At 38.6% G+C, this 18,962-nt stretch overlaps 1 protein-coding gene across 3 annotated transcripts in view; it reads right to left on the reverse strand.

The window, feature by feature from the left end:
- The window catches only part of bmp2k (BMP2 inducible kinase), a 38,138-nt gene extending 19,248 nt beyond the window's left edge, over positions 1-18,890 (reverse strand). Inside the window, exons 1-5 of one of the 3 annotated variants that reach the window (XM_084414326.1) lie at positions 17,862-18,890; positions 3,109-3,227; positions 2,922-3,027; positions 2,112-2,254; positions 115-236 (exon numbers count right to left, since the gene is read on the reverse strand). In XM_084414326.1, the coding sequence (XP_084270452.1) occupies positions 115-236; positions 2,112-2,254; positions 2,922-3,027; positions 3,109-3,227; positions 17,862-18,006 (635 nt within the window). In that variant the 5' untranslated portion in view covers positions 18,007-18,890. The remainder of the gene's footprint in view (positions 1-114; positions 237-2,111; positions 2,255-2,921; positions 3,028-3,108; positions 3,228-17,861) is intronic. The other 2 variants (XM_084414324.1, XM_084414325.1) reach the window with 2 other exon arrangements.
- Between the last annotated feature and the right edge of the window lie 72 nt (positions 18,891-18,962).

Consider the following 18,962-nt stretch of genomic DNA (forward strand, 5'->3'; position numbering starts at 1 on the left):
AGATAAACACATACCAAACAAAAAATTCTACCATGCTCAGAAAAAAAAGGGAAAGTACTAGTTGTAAATCCCACTGTAATTCAGAACTCTCCACTGTATTGTAAAAAGTCTTACTTCTTGATCTCATCCTCCACAGCAGCTATACCATCTTTATGTGGAAGCAAAACTTTGTGTGTGGCACTTCCAAAATCACACAAGACGTAGTTTCCCTGGTCATTCAAGAGGAGGTTTTCTACCTGCGAGCACACACATTTGTTAGTCATCTTCGTTAATAGGTCCAACTACTGTAAATTCCGACAGTCAAGAGACAAAGGCAGGAGAGGAAGAAGGACATTTAGGCCATGTCCAATGAAGTCCTATATAGTGTTAATATTGGTACTGATGTTTTTTAAGCACAATAACCTTTCTCAGCATATTCTGCATACCAATATTCAACACGTCAATGACTTTTTGCCAGCTTTTAAAGGAGCAATCTTTAATTAAACAGCTCTAATCATGTGGCTACTTACACCACCCAAATGTTCAAATTTAATCAAGAGTGTTAAAATGCACAAAAAGTAGTAGTAAGGAGGTTGCAACTACTTCATTTGGAACATCTTGAGAACGTACTCAGTGAACATAAATGCTTCTTGGAGTGGACAATCATGAGACCCTGCCTTATATTTGTTTTTTTAACACGGTTATACTGCAAAAAAAGACAGACAAGGCTTAAAGGAGAACTCCGGTCAATTTTAACATTGAGCTCATTTTTTTGTACATTTGGAGTGCTGTCAATACAGAGAACAACGACAAAAATCGGTGTTGCCTACACCGAGTTATTCTATTTTTAAAATTTGCACCCTATTGACTTCAATGGGGCAAGTAGTAAGCCTCCTTTTTAGCCTCTTAACATCCTTTAAGTGTCATTACAAGTGCACAGAAAATGTGAGTGATTCCTTCCGAGTGAACACGGGTGGATCTGACTGCAGTAGATGTTAGAGATATTAATAAAAATGAAGTTAATTCAGCCAGCGCTCATACCTTTGTTTACATCCTGTTTTCGGTGGAAGGCCATAGTAATCGATTGTCGAGTTCACGCGCATAGGTTTAGTACCTATGATTGTAGGCAACACCGATTTTTGTCGTTGTTCTCTGTATTGACAGCACTCCAAATGTACAAAAAAATGAGCTCAATGTTAAAATTGACCGGAGTTCTCCTTTAAGCCTAGATCCAGACTAAAATGCATTGAGCTCTTTTAACTGAACGCAACTTTCACTGACATATCTTAAAATGTTTTTTCTCAAGATGCACACCAGTAATGTTGTTTTCTAAGGCAGGTTTACAAAAGCTACTAAGGCCTAATCCTGGGTTAATCTAAGCCCTGTCTGTGAAACCAGGCCTTAATGAACAAAAACAGCAACCTAAGTTTCTCATACAAATCATATGTCTTGAATGAATACTTGAATGGACTATTCTTATAGTACTTTAATGTCTTTTTTGGAGCTTGACCAGCAGTGGTCCTCATCCCCTTATTTTACATGAAAAACAACAGCCCTGCATGACAAACGAGTAAACAAACGCATTTCTTCCACTTCAGTGTTCAATAATTTCCCAATTATTTTTAGACTGATTGGTTTTGACTGGTGGGAAAAAGTGTTTGTTTGAATGGCACCATTGGCCTGTTCCCACACTTTTCTGCCAAAAGGGCGGACTTGTTTCTTTCAAGCACTGCTGTTTTTCACAGACACAGTATAGTCTTTGCCTGGGTTTAACTAATGCTTGCCACTAATAATGTTTGTGAGCAGACTAATAGGTTTGGAAGATCATGTCTGGTATCACTGTGTTAAACTGGTATGGTCAGGACATGGTTCCCTAAACTGATAAGGAGTGTCCTAAATTTACCCTTTCAGCTAGTTAAACACAGCCAGACAAAAGAGAATCAGGGATCAGCCAGAGTGCCTTATACTTTCTATTCAAGATTTATGAAATCACATAAATGAAAGTGCAGACACGTCAGTGCTTGTGTCTACAGCTTTACACCGAATGAACTGTATGCAAATCATTTATATCCATATGGAATTGCTTAGAAATATCCTGTAGTTGTCTTACTAAAGCAGTTTCTGTGCTGTACCTTCAGGTCTCTGTGGATGATTGGAGTTTTACACTGGTGGAGTCTGGCAACAGCTTCACAGGCATCACAGAATATGTTGAGCACCTCCTCTTCAGTGAATCCTACGCTCAGCCGTTGGTTCATCTGCTTCACCACCTGACCAGCTAGATGGCACACAATATTTCAGTCAACAAAGTAGGGGGGTTAAGGAAAACCAAGGCCTTGATATAATCCATTAAATCCAGATTTGTTCAGTGTTATTTTAGAATTATTTATATACTATTAGAGTATTTATTACATTTTATAATTTGCTTTTATTTATTTTTAATTTAATTTTAGAGTAATTTTTGTCATTTTAGTTTAGTTTTATTAGTTTAAGTTTCCCATTAACGTTTTATTTCAATTAACAATTATGATTTTGTTAACAATAGCAACAATGGATTTGTTGTCCAACTTCAGTTGCCTGCAGAAACCAGTTATAATCTTCTAGATTAGAACATCAATTTGGGAACCAAGAACTGGCTCTTATTCAGAAATACCAGAAATTTCAGGACGTTCAGTTCTGTTAACAGTTCTCTAAAACGGTTGCCTCTAAAACAGGATGTAAAAATCAGAAAATCATTTGTTCATATTTACAGTTGCACTCTTCAAGTTATTCCCTTTGTAAAGGTATTTCACTTTAAGATTATAATGAAAGTCGAACAGCAGTCAGAGGGATGAACTGTGATGCAAGTATGAACTTATATTTCAGGAAATTTAAATCACACAAGGACACACTTTAGATTGCATAATGTTTAGACCATAGTTTTGTTTGCATCAAAGCTGTATTACCCTTGCAATACTCCATTAGAATCAGAACCTCCCATACACTGTCTCCCACGGCATTGGTGGTTGAGTCCAGATACCGCACAATGTTCTTGTGGCCCGACAACTCTTTCTGTGGGGACATAAGTAAAAATTATTTATATAGGTGACGTACTGATGTACTCACCCAAAAACATATCGTGGCTCGACTCACCATGATTGTGATCTCCCGCTTGAAGATGTTCAGATCGTGGATGTTGTTCACGTACATCCTTTTCAGGGCACATCTTACTCCACTGTGCGTGCGGGCCAAAAACACCATGGAAAAACCTCCTGGATACATGAACACACATATACAGGAGGTTAGTTCAGATGTTTATCTGGTCAGCGATCTCAACACATCTTTATGAGCAGTTTGACCAGTAATAGACATTAAACAGTTCAATAAATCACATACAAGTAATTGTATAATAATTGTATAACAGACCTAAAGGTTTTTAAAACATTTTCAATGAATAAGCTAATCTATCTTTTTATTCTCCTAGCAGAGCGTCAGTTATGCGGTGATGCAAATGAATTTTAATATTAATTTAATAATAATCATAGCCAAATAATAATAAGAAAAAGAAGAATAATTTAATACATTAACTGGAAATGCCAAATCCTCTTGATATCGCTGATAGCTAATGCTTTTGACGATATCTCTGGCTGTCATCAATACACAATATCATCGTCTATCAGCACAACCCCATTGTTTATACATTTTATAAAAAAGGAATAAATTAAAACAAAACAATAAAATGCTGAAATGCTTTTGGAAATGACCGATTGCTGAAATGTCTTTGGCTTGGAGGGTAGGGTTTTGGAGAGATGGTGTGTGGCTGAAATAAGCTAAATGTCTGATATCACTGGCAGCAACTACACTGCCATTTAAACAGAGACAGGTGTGGGTAGCACTGTGCACCAGAAATGAGAGTCGGAACAGAATCATTTAAAACCCATTACAACAGCCCACGTCTCATTTTTGAAGAACATGGAAGACATCGTTTGTAAGAGAGTTCTTTCATTCTGCTTTTTCTCTCATCTAAAACTGGAAGACGTATGCTCCCTGCTGAATGAGTGGACAGAAGGACAGAAAAGGCTAAACTTTATATCAGCTAGGGCTGGGACGATACACCTATCTCCCGATTCGACACTATCACGATACTTGGGTGCCGATACGCTATGTATTGTGATTTTTTAAAGAATTGCCATTCTACAAGTATTGCGATTCGATATTGCAATATATTGTAAAAAAATTTTAACACTAGACCATCGGGAAAAGTTCAATCATACACTTATACAGACTGTACGTATAACATGAGTCATATTTACAAAAATCATCACATCTTTCTGACTTATATCAGAAGCATCATACAATACTACATTCTCTTGCATAAATTATTCAATAACAAATAAAAAAATGTAACAGTCATTTGTTGCCATTTAGTGGCGAAACAATGTAATCGATAAATGCGTTATTTTAAGCAACAAGTTTCTATCAAAAGCTGATTTTGATCACTATCGTAGACATCAGTGTTCATATTTGAACTTTAAACTTTTACGATAATTTTAACTATTGTATCACAGAAATAATGATACTATGAGGTTGAAAAGACTGTTTGTGAAGGGTTTCATGATCACTCTCTCCGGGTCAGCGGCAGCACCAACACAGCTTTGAATTTTGCGATATGATTTTGTCAAAGTTTAATAGAGAGACGAATTGAAAGATCGCGTGGGTGTTTGCATCGAGATCACAGTCTTTTAAAGATGAATCGTGCAGCTCTACTCTTTTCTCTCTCTCAGCATATGAGTAGCGCGAGGGCTTTTCAGTGCTTTCAGTCTCACGTCTCCTTCCACGCGTCCACTTGGGATATTACGTCACAACTCATAGATAACGACACATTTCATCCTCTGTTGGAACAAAAGTGGCTAACTTCTGTCAACCTCATCTACAAGCAAGGACAAAAATAAAGCAATTGAATTTGAATTAATATCGATTCTGGAATAAAAAAAAAAAAAAAATCAATTTTAGAATCGTAAAAAATTTATATAAATTAAAATAAAATAAATCACGATAGCTAGGTGAATCGATTTTTCCCCTAATATCAATCCAAGATGAGTTCAGGGATCATCGTGACCTTCTGTAAGTCTGGCTCATATTAAATGCAGGTATGAGACAGAGAGCTCAAGATGTCCTCCCAGTGCAAGTCCTCTGATATTGCTTAGTTGCTCAGTTGCTCAATACATAAAATGTATTTTCAGGAGGAAATTATAATGGAGTGAGGCAGTCTTAAGCCAAGTTAGGGATGGGCTCACTGTTGGCAGTCGCTTGTGAACAAAGTTAGCCTTAGGAGAAAGACAACCTTATAAGGTTAGTTCACCTGAAATTCTGACATGTTTACTCATATTGTTTCACACTCGTATGACTGGCTTTTTATTTTATTTTTTTGTGGAACAAAAAAGATGACAGTGCTTTTTTCCGTAACACGGCTGTCAAGCCTCAAAAATGAAAAAAGCACCTTACAACTTCTATAAAAGTAGATCATACAACTTGTGTGGTAAATTCCAACTCTTCTGAAGCCAAACATTATCTTTGCATAAGGAAAATACAGTCAAGTTACAGTCACGGAGATACTAAAAAACATGGACGTAAACTGTAAAAAGCGATGAGAGTTAATAAACTGATTCCATATGGGACACAACAACAGCAGCTTGAATTTAAATGGTGAGAGTCAATTTAAATTGTAAAAATGCTTATTAAAAATAATGCCAATAAGTTAAAAAAAACTAAACCAAAAAAACACCATTTTAATATCTAGCCACCTTGCTTAAGCCTCTGTGATTCAGTGAAGCTCAATGAATGCGAGTACTGACCGCCTACACAGTGGTGAGGGGCTCTGAACCAACATGCAGCAAAGAGGGGCGCCATGCCTCCGCAACACTTCTCCCATCAGTTCCAGGGTGAATGAATCCTGGCAACGTATGACTGGTGAGCATTTTCTCATTAACAGCATGCTGAGTCACGGAGCGGTCCGCAGAAAGAGAGTGCCCTGGCACAAAGGAGGACCCACAATGCCGCACTTGTTGCCTAACAAACTCATGCTTGTTTAGCCACCCTGAATTGAAAATAAATTTGTATGGAGAACCACTAATAAGGACCTTGAAAAATGTAAAGAAAAACAGAGAAATCTCAACATAAACTTGGAATATGTTTAAAGATTACAAAATAATTTAAGTTGACATGAAAATTAAATTCATTTATTGTGTAAAAACATCTCGAATATCGTATTTTGAAATATTCATCATGCATACATTTGTTTGTTTTATGTCATACCTTGATCTTCTGGTAAAAAGACCGACTTCTATCTAGTGACATGCTAGACTTCAATTATTTAGTCTGCTTAAACCCCGCCTCTTTCTTGCAATCACCCTAAAGCTCGCCTTCATATAGCCTACGCCTCCATTTAATCAACAACTGATCGATAGAACCAAGCCTCCGCCCTCCATTTTTTTATTTTTCAATAATTCGTTCAACTCGGATATAACAAATGACCTGAAGATATTCACGTTACATTGCTGCTTAAACCATGTTGCACAGGTGTACAACAATGATTTTTACTGTATGATTACGCTACTGGATAAGGATTTTTTTTAAATCATTCTTTTTAAAATCAAAGCAACTGCATTCACAAAGAGCAATCTCTCCTTGACAAAATATTTTAGAGCTGAGCATAACTGGAACGATATATATTTTTGAAGATGATTAATTTCCCTGACTTTGTCACGCCTGTAAAAAAAAAAAAAAAAACACTTTTAAACCCATCCAGGTTTTCCATGACCGCAGAACCCAAGTTGTAGTAATGCCCTTTTGTTGGCACTTAATCGAAATGAAACTGCATGTGATTTGGCAAAGACACACCTCTGAATCTAGGTCAGTGATTGTGATAGGTGATAGGGCAATATAGCATACCCTGCCCCTCCAGTGTTATAACACTGTATGTTAAATAGTTTTCTTTAATCGTGCAGCCCTAGTACATACTATAGTTCATATAGTATAAGTGCACAGTTTATAGTACGTCATTTGGAAAACGACACAGGTTCATGACTGTGGACAGCAAAAGGGAGGGGGGCATGACAAAGCTTTCTTGGCAACACATGATGGGCATCTAATCCGTATCCGTATTGTGCTCCACATCCAGATACAAAGAATACTTAGCCAGGCTGCTACTAAAAAGATAACTAATCTCAGTAGGCTACATGAATGCAAAAAAAAGAAAGCAATAAAGCAATTCCTGCCTGTTCACAATGAGTTGCATATACAGCATGACATCCCACAACAGTGTGGAAGCACAAAGAATGAACAAAGTGCACAGAATAGAGAACTCAGAAAGTGTGCCATGGTTCACCCTGTCGTTGAGCAAGGAAAGCAGTTGCATGCAGCTGATGACTAATATAGACAAATAATAGTTCAGTCTCACACTAACATGCTTCTCATTACTAAGCCCAAGTGCTTCCAGAGGTGCAGAAATGCACACACAAACATTGTTGTTTATTGGACTCTTCATCCAAAAATGACAACTCTGTCATCATTCACTCACCCACTGTTGATCAAAACCTATGTGACTTTCTTCTTTGGAAGACACACACACACACACACACACACACACACACACACAGACACACACACACACACACACACACACACACACAAAAAAAGAATGTTTAGAAACATGTTTTTGGTATACACAATAAAAGTCAGTGAGGTCCAATGTTGTTTTGGACACTACTGATTTTCATTGTATGGACAAAAATAGCTGAAACATTATCCAAAATATCTTCTTTTGTGTTCTTCAGAAGTCATACCGGTTCAGAACAACATGAGGTTGAGGAAACAATCACATTTTTGGGTGAACTACAGACCCATACGCCGCTATCTTTTGTGCAAGCAGGACAATAAAGTAAAAAAAAAAAAAAAAAAACCTGACACTGACACTGATAGAAACTGTCTTGAATCACAAGACAAGACATGTTGTGCAAGAAGGCAGTTTTTTGTTTACGATAAACAGGAAGTGTAGTCAAGCCATAAAATATTCGTAACACTGAACACTGTCCTAAATTACACTGGATTATTACTGATATAGGTCAGGTGCTATTCTGACATACTTTCACTGTCATATTGACATATTCTGTCACTTATTTCTTCCAGTGATCTAGAACAGTAGCAAGAGACTGGTTACACATCATTTTGTTAACCTAAGGGACATCAGGCAATGAATGAAGGCGGCCCCTAATTCCTCACACGAGGGCCCATGGTAAGGCAAGCGATTTAACAAATCCAAAATGTTGGAAGTGTCAGTGGTGTTGATGTCCGCTGATGGTGCCCATATGGTACGGCCTGAAGTTCTTAAATCAGGCCAGAGGTTTAGCTTTAGGTTTTAGCTCTTTTGGTGGGATGTCAGCATTAGCTAACATGTCATGGCTCATTATCTGGCAGAGAAGTTGAAGGTCACCTGCGAGATTATGGGATTGAAGTGTTATGCTTTGAGCAAATGTTCTTGTGTATTTTTCACCCAAAAATGAAACTTCTGAAAACTGGAGCAGTCTGGGTTGGTTGTATAGATCTATATAAAACACTGTGAATTCTCAAAATAACTTATTTTTGTTCCACAGAAGAAACATATTATACAGGTTTGGAACATGAAAGTAAATTATGCTAATTTTCATTTAACCGTTTATATAACAATAGCCTATTATGTAACCTTGGTTCCCTGAATAGGGAACGAGATGCTGCGTGGCTGATGCTATGGGAACACTCCCCCCCACGCGCCTCATAGGTCGCAGAAATAGCCCCAGTTCATTCTCTCTTTGGTGAACGCGGCTCCGCTGTTTCAACCACCAAAACACACAAATAGCTGGTCAGATCTATGCCACTGGGGTGTGCGGTCGACATAAATCTGCAAAGCCCTTACCGGACAGAGCCCAAGAGGGCGCACATCACTCCCAGTCCCAGAGTCAGAAGGGGAAAAAGCCCCCAAGACCACCTGCTGGAAGTGAAATGGGGGTCGAAGCGACCTTAAGAATATACCTTGGCCAAGGTGGAGCAAGACTTTAACCAGACCCAGGGCAAAGTTCATACAAGAAGGGCTGATCGAAAGAGCCTTCAGGCCTCCTCTTAGGAGAGGATAAAACCAATATCTGATGGCAATACCAGGTGAAATCACTTGGTCTTTAACTTTTTTTTTTAATTACAACACAGGCATATTTAAGCATTTCTATACAAAGGTATACCTATCAGTACGTTTACATGCACCCTCAATGCGATTATAGGCTAATGGGATTTCGGCAATATTGCGATTAAACTTTACCTCATGTAAACACAATAGTTCGATCAAACTAATGCGATTAAGCTCAATCGTAGTAACCATATTCACATTAAACTGTGTGGCGTATGCCGATTTTAATTGCAATAAACAGGCACGTAAACACCTTAATCACATTATTACCGTTCTGACCAAAGTGTGCGGACGTACACCGATGACGTGTTGTTCACACAAATTCATGAATGAACTACATGACATTATTCTGAAGTTATCTCTTCTCCAAATCGCTAAACTGTGTCAACAACTGCGCAGTCTCTGCTCAATATCTTCATCCAGACAGCGCGAAGGCAAACCCACCATTGCAATGTTCATCACTGCGCCAAATAATATCCAGAACGTCTATAAAAATGTATAAAAATTGCATGTAAACTGGAGTGAAGAGTTCTGCTCGTGCCAAGTAAACACCTTACTGCGATTAAGACCTTACTCTGATTATTAGAAATAATCACATTGTTGGTGCACATGTAAACGTAGTCTGAGAAATATGCTCTGTTGAAGCTCAGGCAATTTAATTATATGGTTGGCAAAACAATGAACAGGATGAAACTTAACAGAATGGAAATGAAGAAAAGAACAGGATGCTGAACTGGATGAAACCCAACAGGATGCAAATAAAAAGCTAAACTTCCCATGGCTCAGTGAGGATTTGAGAGTTAATATAAGTGTGAGGGTGTCAACTTCAAGACTATCTTTTGAAATGTTGACAATATTATATTGTGTAGGTATCTGTAATTTGAATCAAACAGCATGAAACGTTTGAGAGCGAGACCAACCACATGACAAAGAAATGGCCCACTTCACTAAATTAACGGCATGCTGAATCTCCGAGAAGCATTACTTTTACATTCTATTTATTACTTCTTTACACGCCATCCTCTAGGAATAATTTAGAGGATTCACAAATCAGGAGGAATGATAGGTACCCTAGCAAATGGAATTGTTCACAGGGATGTTTCCAGCAGATCTAGCCCAAGTTTAGACCTTCTCCTCTCCAGTAATGGAGCCAGAAATCCCCCCCCCCGCCAGTGGCCTGATGTGCTGACGATCACAAATGTTGATTCTGCTGTGTATAAGAGGGCAAACAGAGGACATTTGCCTGGCTGTTCTGGGTCATTCCTACAGCTCTGAAAATACAGATGACTCCAAATTAGAGTTGGAAATAATTAAATTTAAAGCTTAAAAAAAAATTGTGGTGTTTGAAAAAAAAAAAAATCTTGATTTTTGTGTACTGGTCTGAAATGCATTGAAAGGGTTTTGTTTTGTTTTTTTCTTTTCAACCAGATGATCCAACATTTATATCAAACAGCCACTGAATCGAGGTAGATTAAATGCTCAGAGCAAATAAATATGCATTTAATATTCATTTAAGCTACTGAAATTTCAAATCTCACAATCAAACCAAAAAGAATCCTTTCTCATGTAATCACTCAATCGGTGTTTCAACAGGGGAAAGACAAAAAAAATTATATAATTGTTGAGATTGTTGGCTATACAATGTCACTTAGCCTAATGTTACATTTACCTCAAGAAAGCTATTCTATGTCCATAAACTCAGTTAGCTAGAATAAATAACACTAAAGAGCATTTTGCTAAATATAGGCTATGCACTATATTACAAATTCATTATATTTTTACTTAACCTTTTAGTGATGTCTTCGTTATTTAAAGTATGTTTAAATAAATATGTCATAAAAACAGGTGATTACAGTTTATTGTAATTTAAATGTTTAAATAAAATTTCACCAACAAAACTGAGGTAGAAGCAATTCTGTTATTAAAAGGTTCATATAAAAACTGCCTCAAGTGCAATTTAAAAGTTTGTACAACTTAGTTGTAGCTATTTGAGTGTTGATTGTTAAATAAGTTTGATTGATTGGTTGTTCATTTATTTATTTATTTATTTTCGGTGTTCGGCCAAATACATCCTGAACTTTTGGTTTTGGTCCAGAATTTTCATTTCGGTGCATCCCTACAAATATCTGTTAAAGAACACTGCCTAATCAGTTTCCCTTGAGTCCTCCAACTTACACCACAATGATGCTCACAAATTTATCTCTGGCACAGGCTACCCTCTAAAAATAGAGACATGTCTGCTTTTGGAGAGAAGCTTAGAGATTCTGCACTTTGCGACAACCTCCTTGATGGCAACATGAGGTTGACTTCTCATTCTTTTTTGGAACATTACAGACGGTCTTCATTTTCTTTCTCACAGACTTGATGAATACAACAAAACATGGTTTATATTTTTAGCAAAAGCTTATTTGAAGTGCATGCTATTAACAATTTACTTACTTTATGGTACGACAGTCCGCTCTAACTCCCCATTAATATCAATGTAAAAGACATCTAATAAGTCTCACTCTGCCGTCTAAACAATCTACATTGTTCAGGACAACAAGTGGATCTGGTCAGAAGCCAGACAAAACACAAAACAGTTGCCAAAGACGATTCACCACATGCAACCAGCAACATACTGATTTAGACAAAGGGATTAAAGCTAAATCACAGTTAGATAATCTTAGAGTACTAGTGTTTTGACAGAGAATTGCTTAAGGAACTCTTTTGAGCCAACACACTGTGCGAGATGCCAACCCCACTCTGGCTCACAAAGCTTGAGTGACCTATTTTCTCAGAGCAGTGTAAGAAATGTGTGTGTGAGGTACAGCTGAAATGTTAAAAGCAGAAATGGGTCCTCACAGAAGAGTGAGGAAAACCTGACAATCATGTCTTTGTCATCTCTCACAAGTGCCACTAGAAGAATGTCGGCTTGGGCCAATGCAGTCAGACCAAAGAAGTTTCGATCATTTTTAGATTAGTAAAATTAAGCAAAGGGTGTTTTAATAGGTAAAGAGGCCACACTTCTGGTTTCAAACCTTTATCTCGGCAGGTTCCTTTGAATGATTGTTTTAATTCACTGGCATACTGCCACTGGAGGACTGTGCTAAATGTTATGTCATCTGAAGATGACACAGATATAACAAAGGGGAGGTGACACACCAAAGAGAAACCATAAGATAACAGACACACAGCGTTAGCAACCAGCATTGACAAGCAGCACAGGGATGAGGTGTGAAAAGAGGAGATTTTACAATAAAGTGCTGAATGAACTTAATTTCAAGGTATTTTTCAAGTAAATCATTTGTTACCCATAAAGACATTTACAATAGACCAGGCTTGCTGTAGAAGTCAGTGTTACCGATGTGAGAGTGTTCGGATATACACCATTACATTATATGGTGAACATGGCACCGCCCCCACATCATAGAAATAAAAAACATTTAGTTCAGTTGGACAACGGATGCTTCAATTAACTAAAAGTGTCTGCTCTGCTCAATACAGCGAGAGCTACAGAGTCACAGCACAGTGCAGGAGTCAGATTTCACTTATCACGTGACAAGAGTAGGGAGAGATGACTGACAAGACACTCTCCACATCTTCACGCAATGTGCGTCTTTGCATTCCTGCCAAAGTGTGCATTCTCGTTTAAACTCACCTGTCAGGGCTCGACAAAAAGGACCTCCCAATGAGTCGGGGCCAGCATGAAAGACGATCGGGCCAGTGCAAGTCATCACAAAACATTATCAGTTGCACGTTTTAAGTCTTGCCAATTTAAGCATTCAAGTGCAAAAAGACGCAACATAACTAATTTCGGTACTTGTGCACTGTGAGAAGTTTTCTGTGCGCACACACAGGGCTAGTTCTCTTTCAATTCTTTGTGCTTGAATGGACAAATCAAGACAAAAGTATGTCAAAATGCCCATCTTGGCAAGAATCCTCGTAAACACAGTCAGTTATGTCTTAAGAGAAAGTAAACATTTGAGAAAGATAACACATATAAACAGTACATTGGATCAATGCATTCGGTCTTAAAGTGATAGCAGCCTGATATTCCTGCTGCTGTCTGTGTCATTAATGTTAATCAAATAACAAAAGACAAAGATCTCACTGCTCTTGAATGAATAATTTTTGTAACTTTATTAAACTATTTCATTTATACAGTGATGACTATACAGTGTCTTTTACATTTGATTACTTCATTCAATTTCTGTAGGCAACCCGAAAACTTCTGTTAGACTTACCTGAAAAACCAGTTTATTTCAGTTGTGTCTTTGTTTTATTGTATTTATGTGTCGCTATTGCTTGTAATTTGGTTATCTGTAGAAAAGATACATAGCATTGAGCCCTGCATGTGCCACAGATTGTGATGTACTAGTTGCAGCCAAAAAAAGAAAAAGAAAAACACAAGTCTCAAATGTATTAACAACTTAGAAATCTCACACAATAGGCTAAACAAAACATTGTCTAACGGACCACTGACTTCTAAACAAGTTCAACATTTACTAAACTATACAGCTGTACTACAATATTTGAGTTATGAAGATTATTAAAGGCGGTCTGACGGACGAGACCGAGCGTCCTAAAGTTCGAGCACATTGTTTCTAGGAGTCCAGGTACGACACCGGAGGATTCTCAAAATCCCACCATGCCACTCACATAGTTATCCAATAAATACATTCAATTTGTATTTTAATATAACTCGTTGTTATTTTACTCATGCATCATGTCACTTTGCCTGTTTGGCGATTAGATTCACAATTTTTTTTTTAACTTGAGCACAAAAGTACAGAATGACGCGTTTGGTGACCAAGACATGACGTGGCTCGATGGCTATAGTCCTGTCTGCTAACCGGCTTTAAAGTAGGCTACTGGAAACAAAAAATCTAAACCAAACTGAACCTTTTTTTTTTAAATATGGGGGAAAAACACCCAAGCCTGCCGCTATAATCAGTCACTCTTGCGCACAAGACAAAAGCCTGGCCTGAGATAATTAACTTAAGCATGCAGTGGAAGTGATGAAAAATGTGGTGTTTTTTTTTTTTTTTTAATTGGACAATTCACAGTTTCACGTCATACTTTCAACAGTTTTATTTTGAGTTTGAGTTTAGCAGATTACTTAAGGGACCTGTTTTGATCCCTTAATTTTTTAGGGCTAAATGTTGAAGGACTCTGTTGCAAAGCATAACAGAACTTAAGGGAACTCTCAAGTAATTAAGGGAAAATACTTAATGGCAGCCTTAAAGTTTCTTAAGTGGACCTTTTTATTTTCTTCATTAACCATAACTAAGGGTTTTCTTAATATAAGGGCTTTCATGCAACTGGGCCCAAACAAATTAAATTTCCACAGTCACAAGAGCTGTAAGATTAAATTCAAGTTTAAAGGCAAAGTTCAAAATCTCATCTCAGTCATTAGCGGTGACGTCTTTAGTGCAAAGAATGAAACCCAAAGGGCTTTTTGCCATGCAGGATGGCAAAAAGAAGAAAAGTAGAAGTTTAGACCTGTATTGATACTGAAAGATATTCATGCATGTGACAAAACATGCATTTGATGCTGGGAAACAAAAAGAATGCTTTCAAATAATTAAACAGAATAGAGGCCATAAACACATGTCAAAAGACTTAAAGGGATAGTTCACTTTGAAATAAAATTTTGGTATGTTTTAGCTTACCTCAAGGGCATCCAAGATGTAGGTGTCTTTGTTTCCGCAGTAGTTTCAATTTTGATATTTTTAGGTCAAACCGTTCTTGTCTGTCAGTCATATAATGCAGGTCGATGGTCACTGTCTCAAAACACAAGCACAGAGTCCAAATTAAAACAATTCCCCGTCGTCCAAATTAAACAATTCCCCATCGTAAGTACACATTGATGGCCTAAGACACGAAACGAGCGGTTTGTGTGAGAAAACGAACAGTATTTATATCGTTGTTATCTCTTGAACACAGCACACGTCCAAATGATCTGACGGCGCGGGCGGGTATAGATATATACATAGATGTCGCCTTCGCTACTGCAGTTCATTGGAACGAAACCGTAGCCAAGGCGACATCTATGTATATATCTACACCCGCCCGCGCCGTCAGATCATTTGGACGTGTGCTGTGTTCAAGAGATAACAACGATATAAATACTGTTCGTTTTCTCACACAAACCGCTCGTTTCGTGTCTTAGGCCATCAATGTGTACTTACGATGGGGAATTGTTTAATTTGGACGACGGGGAATTGTTTTAATTTGGACTCTGTGCTTGTGTTTTGAGACAGTGACCATCGACCTGCATTATATGACTGACAGACAAGAACGGTTTGACCTAAAAATATCAAAATTGAAACTACTGCGGAAACAAAGACACCTACATCTTGGATGCCCTTGAGGTAAGCTAAAACATATCAAAAATTTATTTCAAAGTGAACTATCCCTTTAAGTTACTGAGTGACAAAATGACTCAACCCTCCTTCACACATACACTTACGCACACCTTCAACTGTCAATAGGACATACAGGCCCATAGCAGGCCCATAGCAGAGTAGTAAAGGAGATAACGAAACCAGAGTGGCTCTTAGCACAGCAATTCTGACAGCACATGCTCAGTGAGTGGGGCAACAACTCTGTACACAACTCATTCAAGGTCAGTCCAGTAAGGCTCCTATCGAAAGTGCAGTAGAACGTTACTGCACCTTACATTAGGAACCGCTCTGAACCGGTTTGGTGTCAAGTGATAGGTTTTGTTTTTAAAAAAAGATCAAAGACCAAAGCAGATTCTACCAGTCACATATTGAAGAAGTGAAACTGGGGAAAATACAGAAGTCGTGAGCAGTTTGTTGACAAAAGAAAGCAGTTCTTACAGGGTTTGTTGACAGAGGTGAGCAGGTGACTGGATATATTGACCCAAAGCTTGTTGGCGCATTTTGCATTTAATACAAATGAAAACCACAAACGGCCACTTATTTACTCTGAGAATGTAAGACAAAAGATTTGTATTGTTCCGACAGATGAAAAATCAGCTGTTTTACTGCATTACAGACTTCTGTTCAAGCCTCATAAAACATCTCATTACACTACAATCACATGGACAGGCTCTTTGAGAGCTACTATACAGGGAGCAAATGACAGAATTAACCACCCATCCAGAATCATAGTCCCTGCCTCGCCCAAATGCCAACCCATCCTTAGCCAACTCCCCAGCTGTCTCTAATAAGCTGCTTGAAATAATTTATTGAAAATGAAATAATAAAAAGGGAGCATGGTGGTCATTCAAGAGGGTCAGGATCAATAAGCAAACACAAAAGAAACCACTTCCATCACAGGACGGTGATCTGCACTGCCAACATACTTTTAACAGGTGGTCAAACAACAACAGAAGGGCCTCAAACCATCACTTGAACAGCATGCAGATAATGTGGATGTGATTTTCCATAAAAATACAAATTCTGTCATTTTCAGAAGCACATGAATTTGTTTTGTGGAACACAAAAGATGTTATGCAGAATCTCTCAGTTTTCATCCATTTCTACCACATCTTTTTCCATTAAATAAAAGTGGAAAGTGACTGAGACTGTCATAATCTCCTTTTGAGCTCCATAGAAGAAAGTCGTGTGTTGGTCATTTTGTGCAAAAGGACAAATTCAACTTTAAGGAACACCTTTAAAGTATAAAAAAAGAGATAAAACCATTTGATAAAGCACAAGTTTATATTTAAAAAGCAACATTAAATAAAACAAATCAATGAGAAAGTAAGAATAAAAGCACTTCAGACTCAACAGTTGTTGTTTGTGAGAGTGAACTTTTGCACTTAAGGCAAATTAAATAATTGTGTCCAGTCAGCAAGTTCAGGGCTGCCAAGTTGCTGTTCAGGGAAACTCACAGAACTGACAACATCTACATGGGAAACAAACACGCTTGCTCTAGTATTAGTCACATTACATGACAGAACTGTGAGAACGGTTAAGTATTTTACATTTTAGATAAAGCTGAGCAAAACACTAAAACAGACTAACCACTGGGATATACTGAGCTTAGCAGTTGAACATGCCATTAACTAATGTGCAACAACTGAGAAAGATAAGAGTGCAACAATACAATGTTTATAACATCAGACTACTTAAATCTCTTAAGTGAGGAAAACTTCATTCTAAAAACCTGTGCCCTGTAGAGAGAGGGTAAAATAACAGTATGATCAACTTTGTTTTACTATCTCAATATGGCAAAGTGTAGTAATTGTGTGGCAATAAAACAATTTAATGTTTGGTCCTGAGCTCTTCACTAAACTCTTGTGCTTCAAGTTTAACAAGGACAAAATTATTAGGAAGGCCATTTCTTCTTTTTGTTTGGTTTGCAGTGACAAACATTAGGACAAGATTTGGATCAGCCCAGCCCCAGGCCAGACCTCCTGATCCAAAACCATGTGATCAGTAACCGCGACATAGCCTAGAAATTACATTAGATTATATGGAAGCATAATCTCTCTGTCAATTTCTGGGAAGGACAAGCACCAAACTACTTCCTCTTTTCATGGCAAGGAGCTACATTACTGTTTAAAGCGTTGATATGGCGAAGCACAACCTGCAGTAAACAGCCAGTCCAGACCATCCTTTCTGAACTGCTCATTGCTCCATAAAACAGATGTGTGTGGGGTTTGGGGGGCTCTTATACACTTCACCAGTAGGTTTTGCCATTCATTTGTACTGGCCTAAACAAATGCATCCATTACCTTCAGCGATCAGCTCCTCCACCGTCACTTGGTATCGACCGACAGCAAACACCTTCCCGATGTAGTTGCTGCTTCCAGTACCAGATCCAGACCCACCCCCGAGACTTCCGCTCTCTGACTTCGGCATACGCGAAAACTTCTTCATTCTTGCCTCTTGTGTTCCCGTCTTCCCCAAACGGACAGTTCCAATCAAGCCAAAGACGATTAAAACGCCAATCTGCTCATCTCCGCTCTTCTGTCCAGCATGCTGAGAGAGCTGCTCTCCCGAGATGCGCCAGGCACTTCAGTGCTCGAGGGACGCAGAAAGGCGTAGCTGAATGCTTCCTTATTTCCCCCAAAGCCCGATGAAGAAACTGCATAGAAGTAAACCGTCAGGGCAAGCGTTTCGTCGTTAATGAGTGACAACAGCACGAGTGATAACGTCCACGCTGCTGTGTTTTCAGGCCGACTCCAGTTTCGGCTGGCTAGCGAGCCTGTGCGGGAGCTGGAGAGACCATTCGCCTCGCTAACTGGCTAACAACGGCGAAACGCTCTGTTTAGCCAAAGCATGCTTTTGTGTTCAGTCGAAAGCTTAAATTGGTTGAAGTCCAGGTTATCTGACACCAATGTGAACAAATAGGCAGAAAGTGGGTGTGTTAGGCGGAGGCTACGCTAGCGAAACTATTAAACGATGACTGCTGCCACTTCCCCTTTGGATAGTTTAGTTAGCCAGCTCGCTAGCTGATTGGCTTCCTCTATCTGCTTGAAGAGGACACCGTGTATCATAGTAAAAAGTACTAACGTTACTAGAAAAGAATCCCGAAAACCTCCGTGCGGCCGAACGTTTCTGGTGTTGTGAACAGCGTCTGTTGTTTCTTTTTAAACGGCAGAGCGGTTCCTCGTGCTCTGGAAGTCCCCCGTCACACTGACTGATAAAGTTCGAACTCTCGTGACTCGCCGGAGAATTGGTGGGAGGTTTGTTATCGCCCAATCCGACTGTCTGACAACCTAACTTGTTTTGTCCGATTTCTTCCTATTGTCATGATTGGTGTGAGCGTGACGCGTCCTGTGGATGCTCTTCTCTGATGGGATGGCACGGATGACTGTCTCTGCCTGCGCTTT

Source organism: Rutilus rutilus, assembly GCF_951802725.1.
Source record: "Rutilus rutilus genome assembly, chromosome: 7".
NCBI lineage: Eukaryota > Metazoa > Chordata > Actinopteri > Cypriniformes > Leuciscidae > Rutilus > Rutilus rutilus.